At 41.5% G+C, this 20547-nt stretch overlaps 1 protein-coding gene across 1 annotated transcript in view; it reads right to left on the reverse strand.

The window, feature by feature from the left end:
- LOC100743907 (AT-rich interactive domain-containing protein 2) overlaps positions 1-20547 on the reverse strand; it is a 61926-nt gene that overhangs the window by 40436 nt on the left and 943 nt on the right. Inside the window, exons 2-3 of the mRNA XM_033322215.1 lie at positions 20280-20547; positions 18985-19078 (exon numbers count right to left, since the gene is read on the reverse strand). Coding sequence (XP_033178106.1) covers positions 18985-19078; positions 20280-20371 — 186 coding nt within the window. The 5' untranslated portion in view covers positions 20372-20547. The remainder of the gene's footprint in view (positions 1-18984; positions 19079-20279) is intronic.

The raw sequence follows: 20547 nt of genomic DNA on the forward strand, positions 1-20547 counted from the left end.
GCGAGGGAGCAGACACGAGCGTATAGCAGCGAACGGAAGTAGCGGCCCGATACGGGAAGCCCAGGATGACCTCGATATCCGCGCCAAACCATCGACGGCTGCTTCAAGGGTTGGTAGGCAGCTGACGCGAAAGGGACGCTGCTTGCTCGTACGAAGAGCGTATAGAGAGGTTCGCAGGTTGGCGCCGATGAAACTTGGACGGATGCGAGTGTTCTTCGGAGCCTTGACACATAGGTGTGCGAGATTCGGCGAAGACTCGGAATGATATTTTGAAATTCGAGCGGCTTCGAACGACGACGTTGGTATCGATCGAAGATTCGCAGCGAAGAAATTTCGATTCTCCGCGTGCCTTCTGTCCGACACCGCGACCCTCTATGCTCGGGCTTGTTTTACCGCCCGTGATATTCTATCACGTTGTACCGTTGTAATAAGACAGATCTCGTTATTCTTGCGCAATTATATCGCTCGATTCGGCGAAACATATGGCAACTTTGTTAGTAGGCCGAACGAGCACCGGAACGATATCGAGAAAGATCGACTCGTAATTCTACGTAATGTGTACACCTCTTGAAAGCGAAAAACTAGAATTCGCGTTAAGCGTAGGGCGTGTGTACCCAGAAAGAAGTCCACAGCTTCGAAACAATACGATGTAATAAACTACTGTAATAAACGACTATATATCACCTATGTGAGAGATTGGTCGCGGTGCCAGCCAACTTGCCCGATAATCGGAGGTAATTACGATATCCTATACTTTAGTAGCGCGTAATCGTTCGATAGACGGTCCGAGCGATGAACGCCGAGCGTTCGGTTTCACGGTACGCTTAGTAGTTGCATAGAGGTCGCGTCCGCGTAATAAACGTGCATGCAGTCAACGACAATTGAATACGCAATGCGCGCGGTTGAGAGGCCACGTAATTCGCGACGACGGAAGAACAGCCGCTCCTTCTTCTACCATAGACGATCGCAACGCTATCGCAGATGCTGTAACGACACGGTAACTACTCGGACGGGATCTGGTAGCGGCTGTTCTTCCTACGCTCCGCGAGACATCAGTCGCGTTTATCGAATGCATGCAACAAGTTTGCTTTTCCGATCAATCTTTACGTTCAAATTGTATTTTCAGTTGTTCGACGCACAGACAGTCGATACACGGAAAACAAAGATTTAAGACTTTAATGGCTTATAGCATTTTCCCTGAAAACGAAATAAGAAGGAGAAGAAAAGGGGAAAAAAGAAAAGAGAGAAATACTTGGATCGACGTAGAAGCAAAAGTCCATTCTTCCGGAACAAAATCTGAATAAATAATATTACTCGAACGTGGTTGTTCGCGGTGTTCGACGTATAGGAACAAACGGTCAGTTTGTTAACGTCAAACAAATTAAGAAAGAAATCTTTTTTAACCGATTCGAATGCTGCGATCGATCGCCTGCGAAATTCCGAGATTTCTCGTATCGAATGGCACGCGCATAAAAAGACTACTATGTATAGCGTGTACACTAATAATATTATCAACGTACACGTAAGAGATTATATAAGTGGTAAGATCGGTTTCGCGATTGAACGATGAAAATACATGAAAAAATAGATATTAGCTAGAAACGGTGTTTCGAAAAACTTGGCATTTTATTTCAGGATCATTGTCCTCGTTGTTGCAGGTATGCACGAATCCGAATTTCTTAAATTAAATAAAAAAACAGGTTGTCAAAATTTTAAAAGCGTTACATATCGACCAAATTTTTCAAGTCCGATCTACCTTCCAACTTTTCAAACCAAATTTATACTCGAGAAAATTGTTCTATCAATGAATGGAATTTTTATCGGACGTGGATTATTTATCGTCGTAAATTACTCGGTCGATAATTTATTAATCAACGCGGTATGCGATTCGAAGTCTCGCATTTCGAGAAATCAAACGTTTCGCCGTTAGCACGTTCGTCCGGTGCATCGGCTTCGCGGGTAACGTGTACGAGTGCCACCTCGGCAGAGATATAGCAGACGCAAACGGAGCAACGAAGAAATCGATTTTCCAAATTTGTTCATAGACAGAGTATAGTTTTCTTCGATATTTCTTCTTTCTGGATAAACGCGCACTCGAAAACATTCCCGAGCATTCTCCGCTACCTGACGAACAACCATCGTGCGTCGTGTATCGTGCGTATATATGTACGTAGCTGTTTCGAAAATACGAAAGATAATCTGTCTATCGGAAGATCGATTCGGACATCGATATTCTTGCTACATCGAAATGCTAGAAGCAACATTTTCTAGCCTATCGTTTCTCTTTCAACGTCTTATACGGAAAACATTTACGTATTTCAACATCTCGAAGATTTCGGTCTTTCTTTCAACAAAGTACGAAACGCAACGGTCGTTTAACGAAACGGACGGTGTGTAAATATCGGTATATGAATAAGCTTTTTGGACGAAAAGCTCGAACCGACGCAACACGACGGTCGACGGTCGACGGTCGACGGTCGACGGTCGAGGCACATCTGCGAACTCATGCGGCTGCCACGTTGTGCGCACACAGTTGTCGCAAACCAAACAATGGCCATACTCTTTCTCTGTTTCCATGCTAACTCGTTACATAAGATAAACTAATCTACCAGAGTCACAGTGCGACGAGTGTGTTCCAATGAGATACCGTGTCCGCCAGACTCGACTTATTACGATGGCCGCCCACGTTGCAGTATCTATCAAAAATCCCTTCCTATCGTACTTTTTCAGGTACAATTTTATTTTCCTTTGTACCACATTCCTTGCAAACAGGTATAGCGGCTACTACTACGATTCCCATCGATTGAAAATTCGCAGGAAATTGAAAACTGAAAATAAAATTTAATAACGTCGAATCTTTCGTTTTTTTACGATTCTATGCGTGGCAATACGCTTCGTAAATACGTAAATTTCCCTTAAACGCAAAAACAATCCACTTTTATCGTGTAACCCAAAGTTTTTCTTCAAATATTAACGTCGCTGCATAACGTTAGAAATATAATCAAACGCCAGAAATGAATGAAATACCGTACAATTGAATTTCACAAGTTTTATTCAGGATTTAGTTTGTACAGACTCGCTCGTTTTCATCGATACATCACCTCATTTGAACAGCTAACCCTCTTGATGGCATCTAAAAATCATACAAATTTCAATTCTCAATCCATTACAGATAACGTAAATGCGATAATGGAAATTATTGTTACGCGTTACTTCTCCAACCACGAGAGTATTAATAACGCGAGGATTAGACCGCCACGGCACGATTTATCTTAAACCGAACGCCACGCTCGTTTCAGATAACTACCGCCACTTTTACGATCATTCTTTAATGGCGCGTGTGCCAACGGGTTATCCAGCTACCCGTCTGCCGCCACAGATAATACAGATTAGGAAACACGCGCTCAGCTTTTCCATCATTTTCAATGTCAAAAATTAAATAATATATCGAATCTTCACGTTCACGAACAAGTTACGTATGGTTCTTTTACGAGCAGATCGACACAAAAGTATTACGAAAATGCACTAACGTATTTGCATATTGCAAGATTCACCAATTTCTCTAAAGTCAGGTACAAATCGACGTTCTACCGACTCCAATTGATACAAATATCTTTACTCGACCCTATATAGATGATCGCAAATTGTTTCCTCGAATACTGAAAATAATCGACGGAAAGTACGACACAACCAGCATCGAGTCAGTAAGAAAACACCAGCTGCGGAGAAACATTCGTTTTCAACTTGGTGAGCAAAAGGTGTTTTTCGTTAAAAAGAGAACCACGGTTGCAGACGTTCCAGCTGACAAGTTGGCGAGAAAGCTCCGCCAACGGGCCAACACGAGACAAAGTAGAAAGACACGGAAAGCGCGCGAACATGCGTACGCCGCAAATGGGTCGAAGCCGGTATGACAAAGGAACGGAGCGAACAAGAGGAAAGAGAAAAGGTAAGTACAGTGACCTCTGGCGATGGCTCGTGTTCGAACGATGGCTTACCAACTGCTCGGCCAAGGCCATTAATACCGATGTATCTCGTGCACGGCGCAGAAATGGGAACGACGAAAAAGCTTTATTTATCGTAGATCCTCCTATATAATATACAAATACGATATATATAATCGGTAGAAGAAATACGACAAAGTCGTAAATTAACGCAAGTCTCGGTCGTACCAATGAATTGTTGATACTCGGAATCGCATATGAGTCACTCGAGAACCAAACGAATCGGCTACATTTTCTCGAAATTTCTTCGTCTTGGTGTAAGAGCAAGCACGAAGAGCAAGGGGAATTTTCTAATTAATCTGAAAATCCGTTTAATTTAGTTTAATTGACGATCGTTCCGAACAAACATACTTCGGTGCCTAACTGATTTTACACGACTTTCCTGCTAGTTCTGCTTGCCGACCACGATCGCAAATACGACTTCGTACGATATGACAAAACATTACTATAGCCCTTCGTAATACAAAATGAAAAAGTACCATAACCTCCGTGTATAGATAGATGCGATAGGTCAATTCTGAAAGGAAATAATAGATTTTTAAGGTTAAACGTATCTTCTAACACGTCGGTGTTAAATATTTATGTACGTGAAAAGATTTATTCTATATTTCTGGCAATTTTTCCACCTCTATAGAGTTCTATGCGCGAGAGAGATACTTTCCAAGCATGGGGGAGGGGGCTACTGTATTTATCTCACCCACCCCACCCACGAACGCGATCGCTCGACGAGGCAAGCATTCGCGAAAGATTTCCAACGAGTTCTGTTCGCAGACAAAAGCAACACGACGCCAACAACTTTCTATATATCGACGTGTCTAAATGGAAAGTTTCGAGCTTCGTTAAAAACGAATTAGAAGACTCTGAATTAGTAGAATTTTGAAACGTAACTAGGAACGTTGGATGATTTTAAACATGCCACCCTAGTGTTTCATATGCAACATATTTTTTTAATTGTACAGGCAAGTTATTTATATTTTGTATTTCGTTTGAAAAGCAAATTTCACTTGGTGTCAAGATGACGCAGTACCAGAAATTCTATAACGCGTCAACTTGAACCAACTTGCTTCGGGAGTCGCGACAATGGCAAGTCGAACACACTTTTATCCGTACACGATAGATACAGAATTTTCCCCCTTCGTTCGCGATTATAAACTGTATACGATGAAAGTTGATCGATTCAAACGTGGATATGCAATTTATGTTTGTAATTTAGTTCTCGAATGGTTTATTTTCAACTTGCTAACAATATCGTCCAATACTCAAACACATTTTAAAACGTTTAGAACATTTCGACAATACGTCGTACGATTTATTAGTTGCGTTACTCGGCTGCTTCCAATCTCACGACAATAACGTTTATTCCGCTAATCCAAACGTTTCAGTATAGACACGATATGCATCCTAAATACACTTTTAATTTTCATAAAAGGAAGAAACTAAAGGAAAAATCGTAGAGAAACGAAAAGGAAATATCAACAACGACTGCGACGCGTTTAAAAAGTTACGCGTTAGACGTTTTCGCGTTGGTAAGAGAACGATCGACGAGTTCGAATTGAAGCGATATGCTTCCCTTTAGCTGTCCTTTATCCGTCTCACTTCTTCCTCGACTAACGGTGAGCCCATCTTACGACGGCGGAGCGTATACCTCAGGCTATCTCTATTTAATCTTGTCGAAGCAACGTTGCCGCACTATAGCCGCCACGAGGCGTACTCTCGGAAGTGGTCTGCCCTCGGATGACAGAATGGCAACACCGCGGCATGCCACCATCTCCCTTCCACTCGAGCGATTCCCGCTTTCCAATTCTTTCCATCTCTTTCTCTCCGCGTTACTTGCTACTCCGATCGTACGGCAACACCACACGCGACATTCGCCAAGGAGGTAGTAGGTGTCGTTACCTACGATCGAGGGACGAGCAAAAAGAGGAATGCCTCCACTGTAGCGAATCGTGCGACCATCGAAGTAATACCGTTCGCGAGCCAGCGATCCGATCTTACCAGCTCGATCCTTCGAAACGAGGTTATATAGGCTCTTACGATAAACTTGACGTTTCTTTAGCCTTTTGGGTATAAGTTCAATGTTGGTATTATAAACGATGCCATGCACGTTTGAAACCAGTCCAATGTAATACTTTAATGCGCTATAAGAGAAGCATATGTACGTAATTCGACGTCGAACCATTCAATTGGTCGATTTAACGGTATCGTGTATGTACGTTCACGTATCCGTGAAAGGTATACTTGTCAAAGCACTTGGTACGCGAAATAGCCTCGTTTCGTATAAAGAATATATCGTTTTTCATCAATTTTATTTTCAGAAACAGGAATCTAACGGCGGAAAAGTAAACGCTTCCCGCGCACTGCGTTTCAAACGGTCAAACAATTCATATTTCAATGAAAACGATATTAAAGATTTAACGAACATTTTCCTTCGTTCGAGAATTCTGATTATGGATTTTTTCCAAAAGAACATAGAACAAGCTAAATAATTCGAAGAGACAGGAGAGAGAGAGAGAGAGAGAGAGCAGATATCTATTTTTTCCGTAGCAGAAAAAAAACGAATCTCCAAGTGAAAAGTACTTGGCCAATTTGGATACAGAGATGCACGTCAGTGAAGCGCGTGCGTGGGACAGTCGCGCAGGCAAGAAAACAAGCGAAACAGCAGCAACAGCAGCAACAGCAGCAGCAGCAGCAGCAGCAGTAAGCAAGCAAGCAACCAAGCAAGCAACCAACCGACCAGCCAGGCATCTCAGTTCTCTTCGGTGTCTCCGGCTGCACATGTGTGCAGGGCATGAGGTCGGTCTCCTCGTCATTCGATGTGTGAGAGCTTGACTGCCCCCTCCCCCGCGTACTGCCAGAGCGACGTTGCCGACTGTTCGATGGTTGGGCGGGCAGTGATGCCGGTATGCGTGTACCAGGGCGCGGCGTTGCCATATCGACCGTACCTCATCACCGGGGAGCGAACCAGCGAACGCCCCGCTCCCTCTCCTTCCCAACAATAGCGCCTCGTCTCTTTCTCTTTCCATTTCATTCCCCCTTTATATCTTGCCTTTCTCTTTTCTCTATTACCCCCTTCTTTTCCCTTTGTTCCCTTTCTTTTTACGGTCAATCGTAATACTTTTCTCTTTAATCCTGATCTTTTAACATACTTTAGGTTCCATATCTTATTCCTTTCGTCTCTCTCACTCTTTCTCTCTGTTACGTGCGCACCTACCATTTCCAAGTACAAGCGATGTAAGAGGCGCCGCGGCACCTGACTGACTCAGCATTACCGACTTCGTCGTGGATTCCTCGCACGCTACACGCACTGCGTATAGCGAGCAGACCAATGCCAGACTACGCTGCGTGCCCATTTGACGGCCATCCGAAGACTCTCCCGTATACCAGTCGCGCCCTTGAACAAGCCGGACACTTGCGAACGTATAACGCTTTCCCTCTGTCTCTTTCTGCATAAGTACATAGCGTATCCTTCTGACTCTACGTTGCTCTCGCAATCGTGCTCTTTCTCCCGGGGCTCCTCTCGTTTGCAAAGGGGTCTCTCCTTTCTTTTTCTTCTTTCCTCCTCCTCCTCCCCCCCCCCCCCCCCCCCCCCCCCCCCCCCCCCCCCCCCCCCCCCCCCCCCCCCCCCCCCCCCCCCCCCCCCCCCCCCCCCCCCCCCCCCCCCCCCCCCCCCCCCCCCCCCCCCCCCCCCCCCCCCCCCCCCCCCCCCCCCCCCCCCCCCCCCCCCCCCCCCCCCCCCCCCCCCCCCCCCCCCCCCCCCCCCCCCCCCCCCCCCCCCCCCCCCCCCCCCCCCCCCCCCCCCCCCCCCCCCCCCCCCCCCCCCCCCCCCCCCCCCCCCCCCCCCCCCCCCCCCCCCCCCCCCCCCCCCCCCCCCCCCCCCCCCCCCCCCCCCCCCCCCCCCCCCCCCCCCCCCCCCCCCCCCCCCCCCCCCCCCCCCCCCCCCCCCCCCCCCCCCCCCCCCCCCCCCCCCCCCCCCCCCCCCCCCCCCCCCCCCCCCCCCCCCCCCCCCCCCCCCCCCCCCCCCCCCCCCCCCCCCCCCCCCCCCCCCCCCCCCCCCCCCCCCCCCCCCCCCCCCCCCCCCCCCCCCCCCCCCCCCCCCCCCCCCCCCCCCCCCCCCCCCCCCCCCCCCCCCCCCCCCCCCCCCCCCCCCCCCCCCCCCCCCCCCCCCCCTGATGTTCCGCCACTGGGTTCTTTGACAACACACGTTACCCCGATAAAACGCAAAGGCTTTACAATTTATTTTACGCGTGGTTTACGCCTATGTTTTTATCTGGTTTGTCGCTCGATCGCGACGCGTTTCGGTGATTTTACACGTGTGTTTCTACTTGCTCGTGCAGCGGATAAACTCGAGGAGAAGCTCGCTTCGAACTGTACTTCATCTTCGATTTAACATCGATTCGTCAAATAAAAAATGTTCTGCAAATCTCTTAAACATTTTAGAATATAATAAGTCTTTGCTTGCTTGTTTCAGAGAATTCTTCATTTGACGTTTCAAAGATTCCAACGAAATATTGAATTCAGCAAAATTGGAATTATCCATTCGTGTGACCGAAAATAGCTAAAAATAATGAAGCACGTTCATTTTCTAGCTGGTCTATGATTTCGAAATTGGAACCTCAGATAAAATATTTAGATTAGCAGCAAACTGTGCGAGACTGACGAACCCAGCACGCTTGGTATGCAACAGCGAACCGACATGTGAGGAGGCGAAACGTATTACCTCGAATATTTCTGTACTCTTATAACTCCGGAGTACATGACATTGTGGATTTGCATCGTATTTTATTTTTTCATTAAAAATTAACACCATTACTCGTGGCTACAAAAATTTCTCTGCCGCCCTCTTTCAATGCTACTTTTTAACAAAATTATATGTAATCTTGCATAAATAAAAATAGAAGCAATTCACAAAACATATTAAGCTTCAATTATTATTTTCCAGGAACTATATATCGAGTTCACACAGGACTTTGATCGACATTTAACGTTTCCATCTGGTCACCGGGTATAAATAGCATTATACGTTTCAATGTGGCTGAAATATTTTTGTAACTGAAATAATAACGGAGCACTCGTCAAAAAAGCCGAACGATTTTACAATTTATATTCCTTGGATCGAAATTTATTAACAACAAAGTATCTCATAAAATTTCACTTATTATTTCATAAATTTCACAAGAAAAAGGAATGGTTCTTCCCCTCGCTTTATTTTCCTTTTCTACGTTGCTATATTTCGATTAACAGAAAGAAGATTAATGATCAACTGCGAGCATGCTGGTTCTTCTTGATCTCAATAATCGACGATTTCAATTTTAAAGTAGGCGCGGTCACATAATGCACTCGATAAGGCTATCACATTTTCTGCAATTTCATTACTGTCATTGGTTTCACGCTGCTGTTCTATTACACCGTTCTAGATACGACTAAAAACAATTACAATTAGAGAACGGAAATAAAGATAAGAACCTAAAGTTTTTTTATCGTAAGAATATATTTATCGAAGGCACGCAAACTCTGAATAACGTAGCTCTTCTACCCTTGTAAAAATTACATTTTAAAACAGCAGCTCCTCTCATTACCACTTCATTCCTTTTCATTGGTTACTGCTAAACGTATATTATTAATTATAATGTCGTGTTTGTGATATTTCAGTTAAATAAAGTGTGTGAAACGAAGAGTAAAGAAAGAATCCTAGTGCAACAAACTTATATTCATGCCGCGTATTCAAAACTTGTATTCATAACTGTCCCTGTACCCTGCGAACACTGTACCCATAAAATCGATAATAATTACTAAACATAAAACGTTACATTATCGGCAGTAATTTCACTTAATAGGATAAATCATTAAAGTTGTTGCAATCGTGCAAATATTTCGTAGCCAAAACAATCTATAGAATTTTCAGCAAGAAATTAATAATTTTCCAATTTTTACCAGATACCCGTTATAAAGATACTAATTATAATCAAATTCGTCTTCTTCGTTAACTTCGATAATAATAAGAACGATTTACAAAGTTGATGATAATAAATGCGATATAAGAAGAAGAAGAAGAAAAGTATTTAAAGCTTTCTGAATAAGACTCTTATTTACTTCGTTACACGTGTAACTGCGCGACTGTAGCAGTCAGTAGAGGCATTTCTTTAACCAAGCACGAACAAGTTTATGGATTAGAAAAACGAGCGTAGAACGGACAGCCGGCTACACACGTCCAGCTCGAAGATCACTATAATTTATTTCGAATTTCTCGTAGCCGAACGCGCGCCCGCGCGCTCGTCCGCCCGCGCGCACTCGCGAAAAACTTCCAGATGTATTCCGACAGGAGAGCGCTCTGATGCGCGTGTGCACGCACGGGTATGAGTTTCGAGTTATCCAATCGTTTTACTTCTGTAAGAATCCGCTCTACACACCAGCGACTCGCTAATAATTTCTACCTCTACACACTTTCACTTCACGCCGACTACTCCTTAACCAGAGTAGAGTGACTTAGCCTCGTAACGCGCTGATAAATTCAACCGGGCCAACATACGAGATATCTTTTTTTTTCCTTTTCTGTCTTTTTGCCGAAGCGACTGTCGCGCGGTAAAAACCAATCGATTTCGAGAAGTTGGTAGATCGTGAACCTCCCAAGAGCGAACAGCCTTTTAACGACCCTGTGAAGGCGGAGAATTTCTTAACAAAGACACTTGGAAGACTTTTTTTAATGGAGGAGGTAAGTAAAATGGAAGGAGATATAGCTTATAGCGGATGGTGACAGCAAAGAAGTATCGTCAAGTGCATCGACGTATCACAAATGTAACGCAAAAAATGTCAAATAATTACTAGCTTAGAAATTAGCAATATATGTTACAACTAAAGAAATAAACATTCGAGCAAATGTCGATTGCACACGTATTTTATTATCTATTAACAATAAGTAAGTTCAGTAATAAATTACTCGATCATCTTCGTGTCTAGTAATCACTATCATCGCAAAATTGTCAGCATACCGATAAAAGCAATCTTGCAATAATAAAATATGAGAAAAGAAAAGAAAAATTTTATCGATTTCATGACCTATAGCGATGTCATCGACGATATTAAGGTATTTGTAGCGCGACAATACACCTCAAAACTAACATACGCGGAGCCTCGAAAGTCATATTCTTCACGCATGTCCCAGATTCTCTCTCTAGGAAGAAATTTCTTGGCTGTCTGTACTTTCTACACGCACGCTAACAAACAATTCAGAAATGGCCAGAACGGCACTTTGCACGCCGAAATTACATATTTCGCGTTACTTTTATTGCAAAACGACGAGCTCGGGGTTGAATTGTTTTTCTACAAAAAGATTCTTCTAGCCATTTCACGCAACGTATTAGCTTTCTAGCAACTTTGTAAGAACGGTTTTCCGGCGATTGATCAAAAAGTAATTTTTTCACCCACTTACTACAGGGATTACGCGATAAAACTTCCAACTTTGAAGGCGAATATCTCCATTTCGGTAAGACCAGGCTCTTTAAAAATTGAATCATGTATATATATATGTGTGTGTGTGCGCGCGTGCGCGCGATTTTTTATATATAATATACTAAATAACGTATCGTCAAAATTTCAAAGAAATTGTAAGAAAACTAATCCACGCTACAAATACCTTAAGCAAGAGATAACACGGATGTTCGCCCCGTGCTAACAATTCCGAGAAGTGGTAGGGATAACGCTGCGACAGTTAACCGAGCAAAGATACAGTAGCTAAGTGCAGTACTGTAGATAATTGTAAATTATACAAAAGTTGGTATTCCATTTTAGTTCATTCATCTTTGTAATACTAATTCACGATTCGTGTTACGTTAGCATTTTTTCAAATTTCATGCGTGCGTAACACACACGTCATTAAATTCGAAATGGAAACGTTAACTCTTCCATTCGAATAAAAATAATTCTAAAAAATATTTCGTTAAAAATATTTTAATGATACTTTAAGTGGACATCTCGATAGAGATATATATATATATATCTTATACATATCTTCAAGACGTTAAATTAGAGCTCGAACGTTGCAAGAGCATAGATTTAGAATAAACACATAATATGCTAATAGATAAAGAACAATATGATTCAGAAGTACGCTGGGAAAACCGACTTGATTTCCATAATCGACTTCCGTAACGAGTCACTGCAGAAAAAATTTGCGTTCTTACAGGGTGCGTATTATACTTCGTAGAATCGATCAATCGGATTAGTTATTATCCGAATTTACTCGTCGCTGGAAATTTAAGAATTCGTCCAAGATTTAAAAAATCTGATCTCAAATACTCGAATTACACCGAGTAATTTAAACTCGAGAGAAATGATCGCGGATACGTTATACGGAAGAGGGATGCATGATTTTGATACTTTAGTTTTGACGCGAGTTTTGTCAAATAGTAAATTAAATGACAGTAATTATTTTTTAACCACCCAATCGATTAATTGTCGATGGATCACAAAATGCAAAAACACGTCAAAATATCTAAAGATATCTTTCCCGTAAAGAATACTCTCGGTATGTTCGTTGTAATAACCAAATTGATCGACTAGGTCTGCCGGTGGCGCGCGACGAAGAACATGGCGTCAACCCGCTCGAATCACAGATCCGCACTCCACGATGCATTCTGAGTCTGAGCGTAGTCGCGACCCAGCCGCGGGTTATATAGTCTAGCGAGCTTCGATCACACTTGTTGAGGGGAAGCCCTCGTACGCCGCACCACCAACTCCTCCTCCTCCTCCTCCTCCTCCTCATATAATATTCTCTCTCCCTCTTTCTTATTCCCTACTCGCACCATCTCATCCTCGCTCCCTTGCCCCCTCCCCTTCCCCGCCCTTCTGCGCGCACCTTCTTCCCACTTTCGGTTCATGATCTATCTCCCACCCCGAATTATACCTCTCTGCAAGTGACCCTGACCTTGCATCAACTTCCGTATTGTCCGTACGTTTCGATTTCCGGAACAGTTGTCCAATTATCGAAAAAAATTCTAGGGTAAATTATAGTATCCGAGTTACAAAATTTTTTGTTCGAATGTATATTTTCGAGGATATTTTAAGTCGCTAAAACCGAAAACGATCGTTTTCCACGGAACTGGACGATTTTGAAAACTTTCTCGACAAAGGTCTTAACACTCATAACCGCAGAAATCCACGTAATGCCATGATCATACAGAGCGGTAAGCGGTGAACGGTAAGCGGTAAGCGGCAAAACACGTGACGGCACAGTCAATGCCAATTTTATCGCTTACCGTTCTCTTTATGATAACAGCCTAACCGGCCGCCTCGTGCCACCGCGTGCGGTCGGAAAATAAAAAGTAACCGAAAGCCGAAAAGTAAGCGACTGCTCGCGATTCAAAACCGTACAGAGTAAGCGGTACGTACAGTAGGTTAAGAGTACTAAATTTAAAGAGAGGCATTGTCAAAATCCACGAGGACATCGCGTATCAACAGGTTGGTCGAAATTTTTTACGCCTTATTTCCGCGAAGAACGACGCTTAATTTCGGCTTCAACGACCTCAACAACTCAACTCAACTTTTAAGGATCTAAGAGGTGCTATCCTAGCCGAGTATTTTACAGTCGGGATTCTATGGTAGAATCAAATTCAATCTATCTCGTTCTTGTCTTTTTCGTTTTCTCTGATTCGTCGATTACGAACGATTTGACAAGTCGTTGCACAGTCGATGCACTGTGACTATCATGATTTGCGATACATCGAGCATGGAGAAACGATTGATCGAAAGTTGCTGAAATAGTGGCTTGGATTGAAATTTATAGCAGTATTCGACCGCTAACGCTCGATTCGTTGCCTCGAAATGGAAAAGGCGCCTTTACAGCAACGTCCACAGTCCGAACAAACGAATTTCAGAGTTTTCCGCTTGGATGCATCACGCTTCCTTTTCGAGCGCGAAGCGTCGTGTCGTTGTGGTCGACGTTCGACCAACGTGAAGCGGCATCTCGAATCGCGTGAAAATCCGAGACGGAAATGGAGAAATTGTAAATATCATAGATACATAAATACACGAGAAAAAAGAAATAAAAAAGCTTTTTAGAAATTGGACAAATAAGCGAAAAGACTTATATGACTCCCATGGTTACCTCTTTACCTTTACCTCTTTATCTGCATCAATAAGTTTAATTAGCGGAAAAAGAAAAGGAAAGATAAGAAGTTTAATGAAATTTTGTTTCGTATAAACATTCCGCTATTCGCTGGAGAATTCGCCATGATTCTTTCGTTGGAAATCGCTGTGGTATAGGTTATGCACGTTTTTCAGGGGGTTGTCCCCTCGACGATAACTTCGATGACGAATAAGTCGTCCTCTCGACTCTATACGCGTTTGCACTTTTTCGCTAGTTGAAAAAGGAGATTCGATGGGAGAAGGGAAGCGAGAAGAAGCCAGACGCGTCTTTTCATTGCGCGGAACGTGTTCCGTAGTACGACTTTCCCGGAAAGTGACGATTCGATGAAGTATTTCTAACAAAGGAACGAATATTAAAATTGTCGATTGCGGTGTCCGTAGACTTTAATCCGTTATAGAAAAATCATAATTTTTCTAATTCTTCGAAACGCTTGATACGAAATGTAAAATAAGTATTATTTCTTTTCAAATGTAAAGTATACTTGAATAAACTATAATGCTAGAACTTATAAATAGTTATTTCAAATTTAGTTTACCTAGAGAGCGATATAAATTATATATTAATGTCTAACGAGGAATTTCAAATTCTAACAGAGAAACGAATTACAAAAAGTTGTACGCGTGAAAGTAATGGATCATTGCATAGAAGGTACGAATGTACCTTAAGAAAGGACGTGTACAGTGGCTATTTTGACGGATGGTATACGTTAAGATGCTACCAGATGCAACGAGAAGGAAGAGAGGTGAAAAGCTTCGCCATGTTATGCCACAGCGCTGCCACCGCACAAGTGCATACCTATGTACGTTTATGTGCATACATACGACTACACGCACACACACACACACACACATATATATCTATATATACATGTAATATCGAATCGGTTCTTAAGAAAACATAGACCAACGGTTTTTACTCTAGAGAAGCAATCATCCAGAAACTTATGCGAATGAAATAGCTTACTTTATAACTATGTAACGTACATTCTATTTGAGAGAATCTTATAGCGATGCGTTATAAAGGGTGGCAATTTTTTGATCCGAAGCAGTATGTTTCTCTCGTAATTGCGTAAAGAAATATCCTTGGCTTATCTCGGTGGAGAACGCGCCGTCACGAGGATGCGGAAGCCTGTTCGAATACAAAAAGCGCATTACCAATAAATTATTTCGAACGAAAAAGTAGTTGGGAACACTTTGACTTTAACTGCAAAAATTGTTACACGGAGGTGTTTTGAGTATAACGAAAAAGCGACGAAACAACGACGCAGACATAAACAATCAGCAAAAATTCTATCTTTAACGGAACGCATGTTTCAACGTTGCAATATTGATTTGAAAAGTTATACAACAACGGCTACTACTTTTTCTTATAACTTATCCTTAAACGAAGAAATAATTTTGCGATCACCGAACGTAAAGATTGGTTCATTTTGAAAAAAATAGATACGCATTGTTCTTAAATAAACCGATCGAATTACGACAGCAGCGGAGAGTAGCAGAGACAAGGATACCGCGTTCAAAAAATCATTTCGATCGCTTCGTTACTCGTCGTAGCGCAAAGAGACCTCGTTACGTTAGACGAATCGAAAGCTACTATGCGAATCAAACGGACGACCAATTATTTCATTGAAATGCCTGAATCACTGTTCAAACTTCACAGTTTGTTTTCCAATGTTAAATAAAATATTCAAAAAGAAATGAATTCAAATTTACATCAACAAGAAGTTGTATGGAAACGAATTCTATTCTATCGTTTTCCATATGCATAATACAAAGAAACCACATCGAGGCGAACGTTCGAACGAATACTAAATGTTCTGAGAATTTGAGTGTGCGAAAAGAAACGCGCGAGCGTACATATGTGTGACATCGATACACGACGTAAACATAACGTGTATACATCGTTGACAACTCGATATCGTCAATTTCACTCCGTAAACGTAGGTCTAACAACAAGTAAATCTTAAATTTATAAATATAAATCGTAAATTTTAACACCGAACCCCAGCAATTTATATATATATATATATAGATTTACTTTGTAAAGTTGCTTTTACTTTCTAAAAAATCTGGAGAAGTATGGTCAGAAATTAGATGTGAAATTGAATTCTGAATTGATTCGAGCGAATGCAGGATCTCAAAGGCCTCGGTGTTCCCCGAAAAGGCCTTTTCGCCGGAAAGAGAGATCTATTCGACGCGTTAAAGAAATTACATCCGAATTGATTCGGTTTATTAAAACGTGCGCCAAACCTACGTGTCGAAGATTAAAAGATAATAATGCTAATGAATTCTCTTGGACAAACAACGCGTGCCTACGGGCAATTGTCTGTCAGCGTGCACCTGGCTTTATGCGAACAGTACCGTATGTTTGTCAAAATGTAAGAAATGCCCGAACATGATTCATTCTTGTTTCTGTAAGATTCGTTAACCATAATGTTACGTGTACGTATCAATCCACGTGCATGAATGACAACACGCGCGCGTAAATTACTGTTTATAAACTTGACAAGCTCGGGCCGTACGCGTCGTGTAACGTTGTGCGGTGACCCTTTGGTTTTGGGTCTTCTCCCGATGAGAAAGACGCGATTATCGGAAATCGAGGTTAGGCGAGGTTAATCGCGAAAAATGTATACAGCGAGCTTCCTGTGTTAAAAAATTGCCAATATGCTCGACTCTAACTATCGCAAGTGTAAAAGTATAACAAAATAATCGTATTCCAGATCGCATCGAGTTTCACGTTTTACTTTACTGTACATAGATATGTACAATGTACACACATATTTCCTGCTCATAAGTATATCTCGAGTAAATCGAAAAATTGTACACTCTTCGTGAAACATACTTATGTATGTATATTTATATGCACCACATGGTTTTGAAAATCGTGCTTGTATCAAACGTGTGGCTATACACGCATAGATGGTTGTAGTTAGTTAGTAGTTCAAAAGAGGTGAATATTACACTATTGCGTTGTTTACGTGAACCGCCATATCCCATAATATCTAATATATAACAATAGGTAGTAAAATCTTTTAATATAACAAATAATCCAACCAACCAATATGTCATGTAGAGTGAACTGTTTTTTTCTTTGCAAAATATCATTGGCAAAGATGTAAAATGGCGATTTAGTTTTATGCAATTATCATCAAGGTTATTTACTTTGATTTCACGTAATAAAGCAGCTATAGATTTTGTCATTGTTATAGTTTCATTTTCGAAGCACGTGATCGACGAACGAGTGTACCCGTTTCGCCAAACAATCGTTTTCCCGCGTTTCCGGGACGCATTGCTCGATTATTAATCGCGCGTGATGGATCGAAAACCATTTTTTTTGTTAACGATAGAACTTAAAACAAGAGAAAAAAAGGGGGAGGGCAAAAGTACGTATTAGAAGAATAATCGAAGAAGAAATTTTGTCACAAATATGTTCCGACGTTTTACGAATTTGAGTCATATAACTAAAACAATGCATTTTTTATAAAATAAGTTGGGTTGATTCGTCGTTTTTAATTTCGTTTGGCACATTACAAATTAATTTGCAGATTATTAATTTTTTAATAATTCTACCTCAAGGAGGTTACATATATACATATATATATATATATATGTACATACTTAGTAGACCGGTAGTCTTGAATTTGGGAGGCTTCCGTAGCAAAGAGCACGCGACCACTCGTCCTTCCCGCGCCTAGGAGCGTGCGCGGACGCTCGAGGCATTCGCATACTCGAAATTCGAGCTGGGTAAACGAGCCAAAGCGATTTCGATGCGCAGAACCGAATCGAGTACCTGATCGGTAGGATGGACAGTCTGCCATGTAACTTGGAATGAAAACACGGAATGTGACAGAATGACCCGAACCGATCGTGGAACTGATTTGTGAATAAACGTTGCTCCACGTACCGTTGAATATATTCGAACTAGATTGGATATAACTGAGAAAGGCCAATTGTTCGACGACAAGGAAATTGGGTCGTTCGAAATGTATGAAACAGATCGTACCTCCTCCACCGCGTAATAAAATTTTCGTAAAAATTCGCATTATCTTATAAAAGTTACACGTTTGCTAACGGCCAAGTAAGCTTATCCGAGATTTGCTTCTTTATTTCTCAGTCCACATAAATACTTTGTGCGTGTTTCGAAGCTTCGTCACAGTATTGCGATACAACGCAATAAGTTTTTATTAGAATATAATAGACAAAATGTTAGACCTATACATTCAATGAACTTTGTGTTCGAGTATCATTTTCTTATTGCGCTTGAGATAAAATAAAAGATAAACGATTGATACACCTCGTTCAATGTGCCTAAAGTGTAGACAAGTATCGTAATAGTATGAACACGGGTGATCCGTACCCTAAGTATTAAATTATAAAATTATCCTTCTTTTTATTATATAAAATCATATAAGAATAACGAGAAGCAAAAGAATATTCTCATTATAGTGTTTTATTTTTATTCAAAGCATCATCCTATGAACCTTGGTATATTGCACGTATTTGCAATGATAATAATCTAAAAGAGAAATGATCAAGAAATGTAAATTAGCGTGGAAACAATAATTCGAACGAAAGGATCACGAGTGTAAAAATGAGTGTAAAATGAGAGCATATACCGTATCCAGGTACGTGGTAAAACCCTATTCACACGTTTTGCTAATACATACATACACATACATAGAAACATAATATTTCTGACATTTTCGCCCATTGTGTTACGCGAGAATTACGTATGAAGTTATGGATATCAAATATTTTTGTACACGGGGCATGTTGGCAAAACTGAACTGTACTCGAAAAACTGGAGAGAAAAATGTATACATACATGTCAGTATGGACTCACCTTTATCCATCCGCCATGAGCAGTAACGACGACGTACAACAAGTACAGATCTATATCTTTTCCATTGATTTTCGGATTTTTCTTGAACGGAGTCCTGAAACGTGTCAAATTTACGATATGTGTAAAAAAAACCAACGGTATAATAGAAAAATGTGATATTTATAGAGTACAAAAATAATGCCATAAATTACTGTACTGTGAATTTTATTTTTTGAATCTTAGCATTCGCCGAAGTAAATGATAGATTACTTATTAACTTGTTATCTCCTGTTATTTTTTATTTATTATTATTTTTTAAACGATAAGAACATTTGATTTTCTTCGGTACGCGTAATTGCACATTTACGTATATGGTATAAGGAGGTGTCAATACGTATTAAATTATACACGATATGTATAGTACTATTATACATAGATATAATTAGACATATAAAACATGTAAAAATATATAAAATCAATAAATTACTAAAAATATAAATTAGGTGGAGACATGTCGATTCTTTGATTGTATTCAACGAATACACAGATTCAGTGACAAATAGACAAATTCCGACCGAGGTTAAAACCGTTTAGTATGACCATCGAAAATGCTTTGTATCCGTTTCCTAAACTAATAAAACATGAACAATGACGTAATAAAGGACAATGTTTACGCGTGAAATGATTCGCAGTTATTCGATTGTTCAAACGCTTGTACATTCGTGTTAATATCATTAAAATCCAGTTATCGAATGAAGAAAAAACCTTAGCGTTTACAAGAATCGCGATATCGAGCGACATAAATTCGAATGAAAGAAAGGAAAAAAAATCAACAAGTTGATCATAATATTGTTCGTTTCGATCGAACGTAACCTCAATCGCAATAAGATAGGCGACCGATAATTGTCGATAAAGAAAACATGGAACACACGTAAACAAATGGCTTGCACAAAGGCGAGTTTCTCTGGGAAACTTTAAACTAATCGTACATAACCTCAACTTTGTCTACATTCTGGGTAGGCAATGTTAATCCGAATCACTTTCGAAACGTCGCGAGAACGATTGAACGAGAATATGTGTTTCTAGCGATCGAATAGAGCAAGATACATAAATAATAATAATAATAACGATGATGATGATAATGATGATAATAATGAAAATAATGATAAAGAAAAGAAAAGAAAAGAAAAATAGAGAAAACGGTTGAATGGAAACGAGGAAACGGAGCGGAAAATAATGATCGATGTATGAGAGAGTAGCCAGACAGAGAGATAAATAATGGAATGGAAGAATGAGAAGCATCGAAATCAGCTTACCCTCTGGTCTCATGGAAATGACGGAGGTCCTTAAGGAAGTTGTCCCTCTCCCTCTCGTAGGTGACGGGGTCCTTGTTGAGGATCTTGGCCATATTCGCGAGTGATAGAGTGCGTGGGCGTGCTAATCGGGGTGTGCTCTGGATTTACAGGGCACGTAAGGGCAGCAGGCAGAAAGAGAGGTGCACATGGGCGCTCATGAGAGCACATTTACGCCAGGTGTGTCCTGGTGCTATGAAAGAGATGGGTACGCGAGGACGAGGACGACCAC

Source organism: Bombus impatiens, unplaced genomic scaffold (assembly GCF_000188095.3).
Source record: "Bombus impatiens unplaced genomic scaffold, BIMP_2.2 scf_0581, whole genome shotgun sequence".
In the NCBI taxonomy this organism is placed as follows: Eukaryota; Metazoa; Arthropoda; class Insecta; order Hymenoptera; family Apidae; genus Bombus; species Bombus impatiens.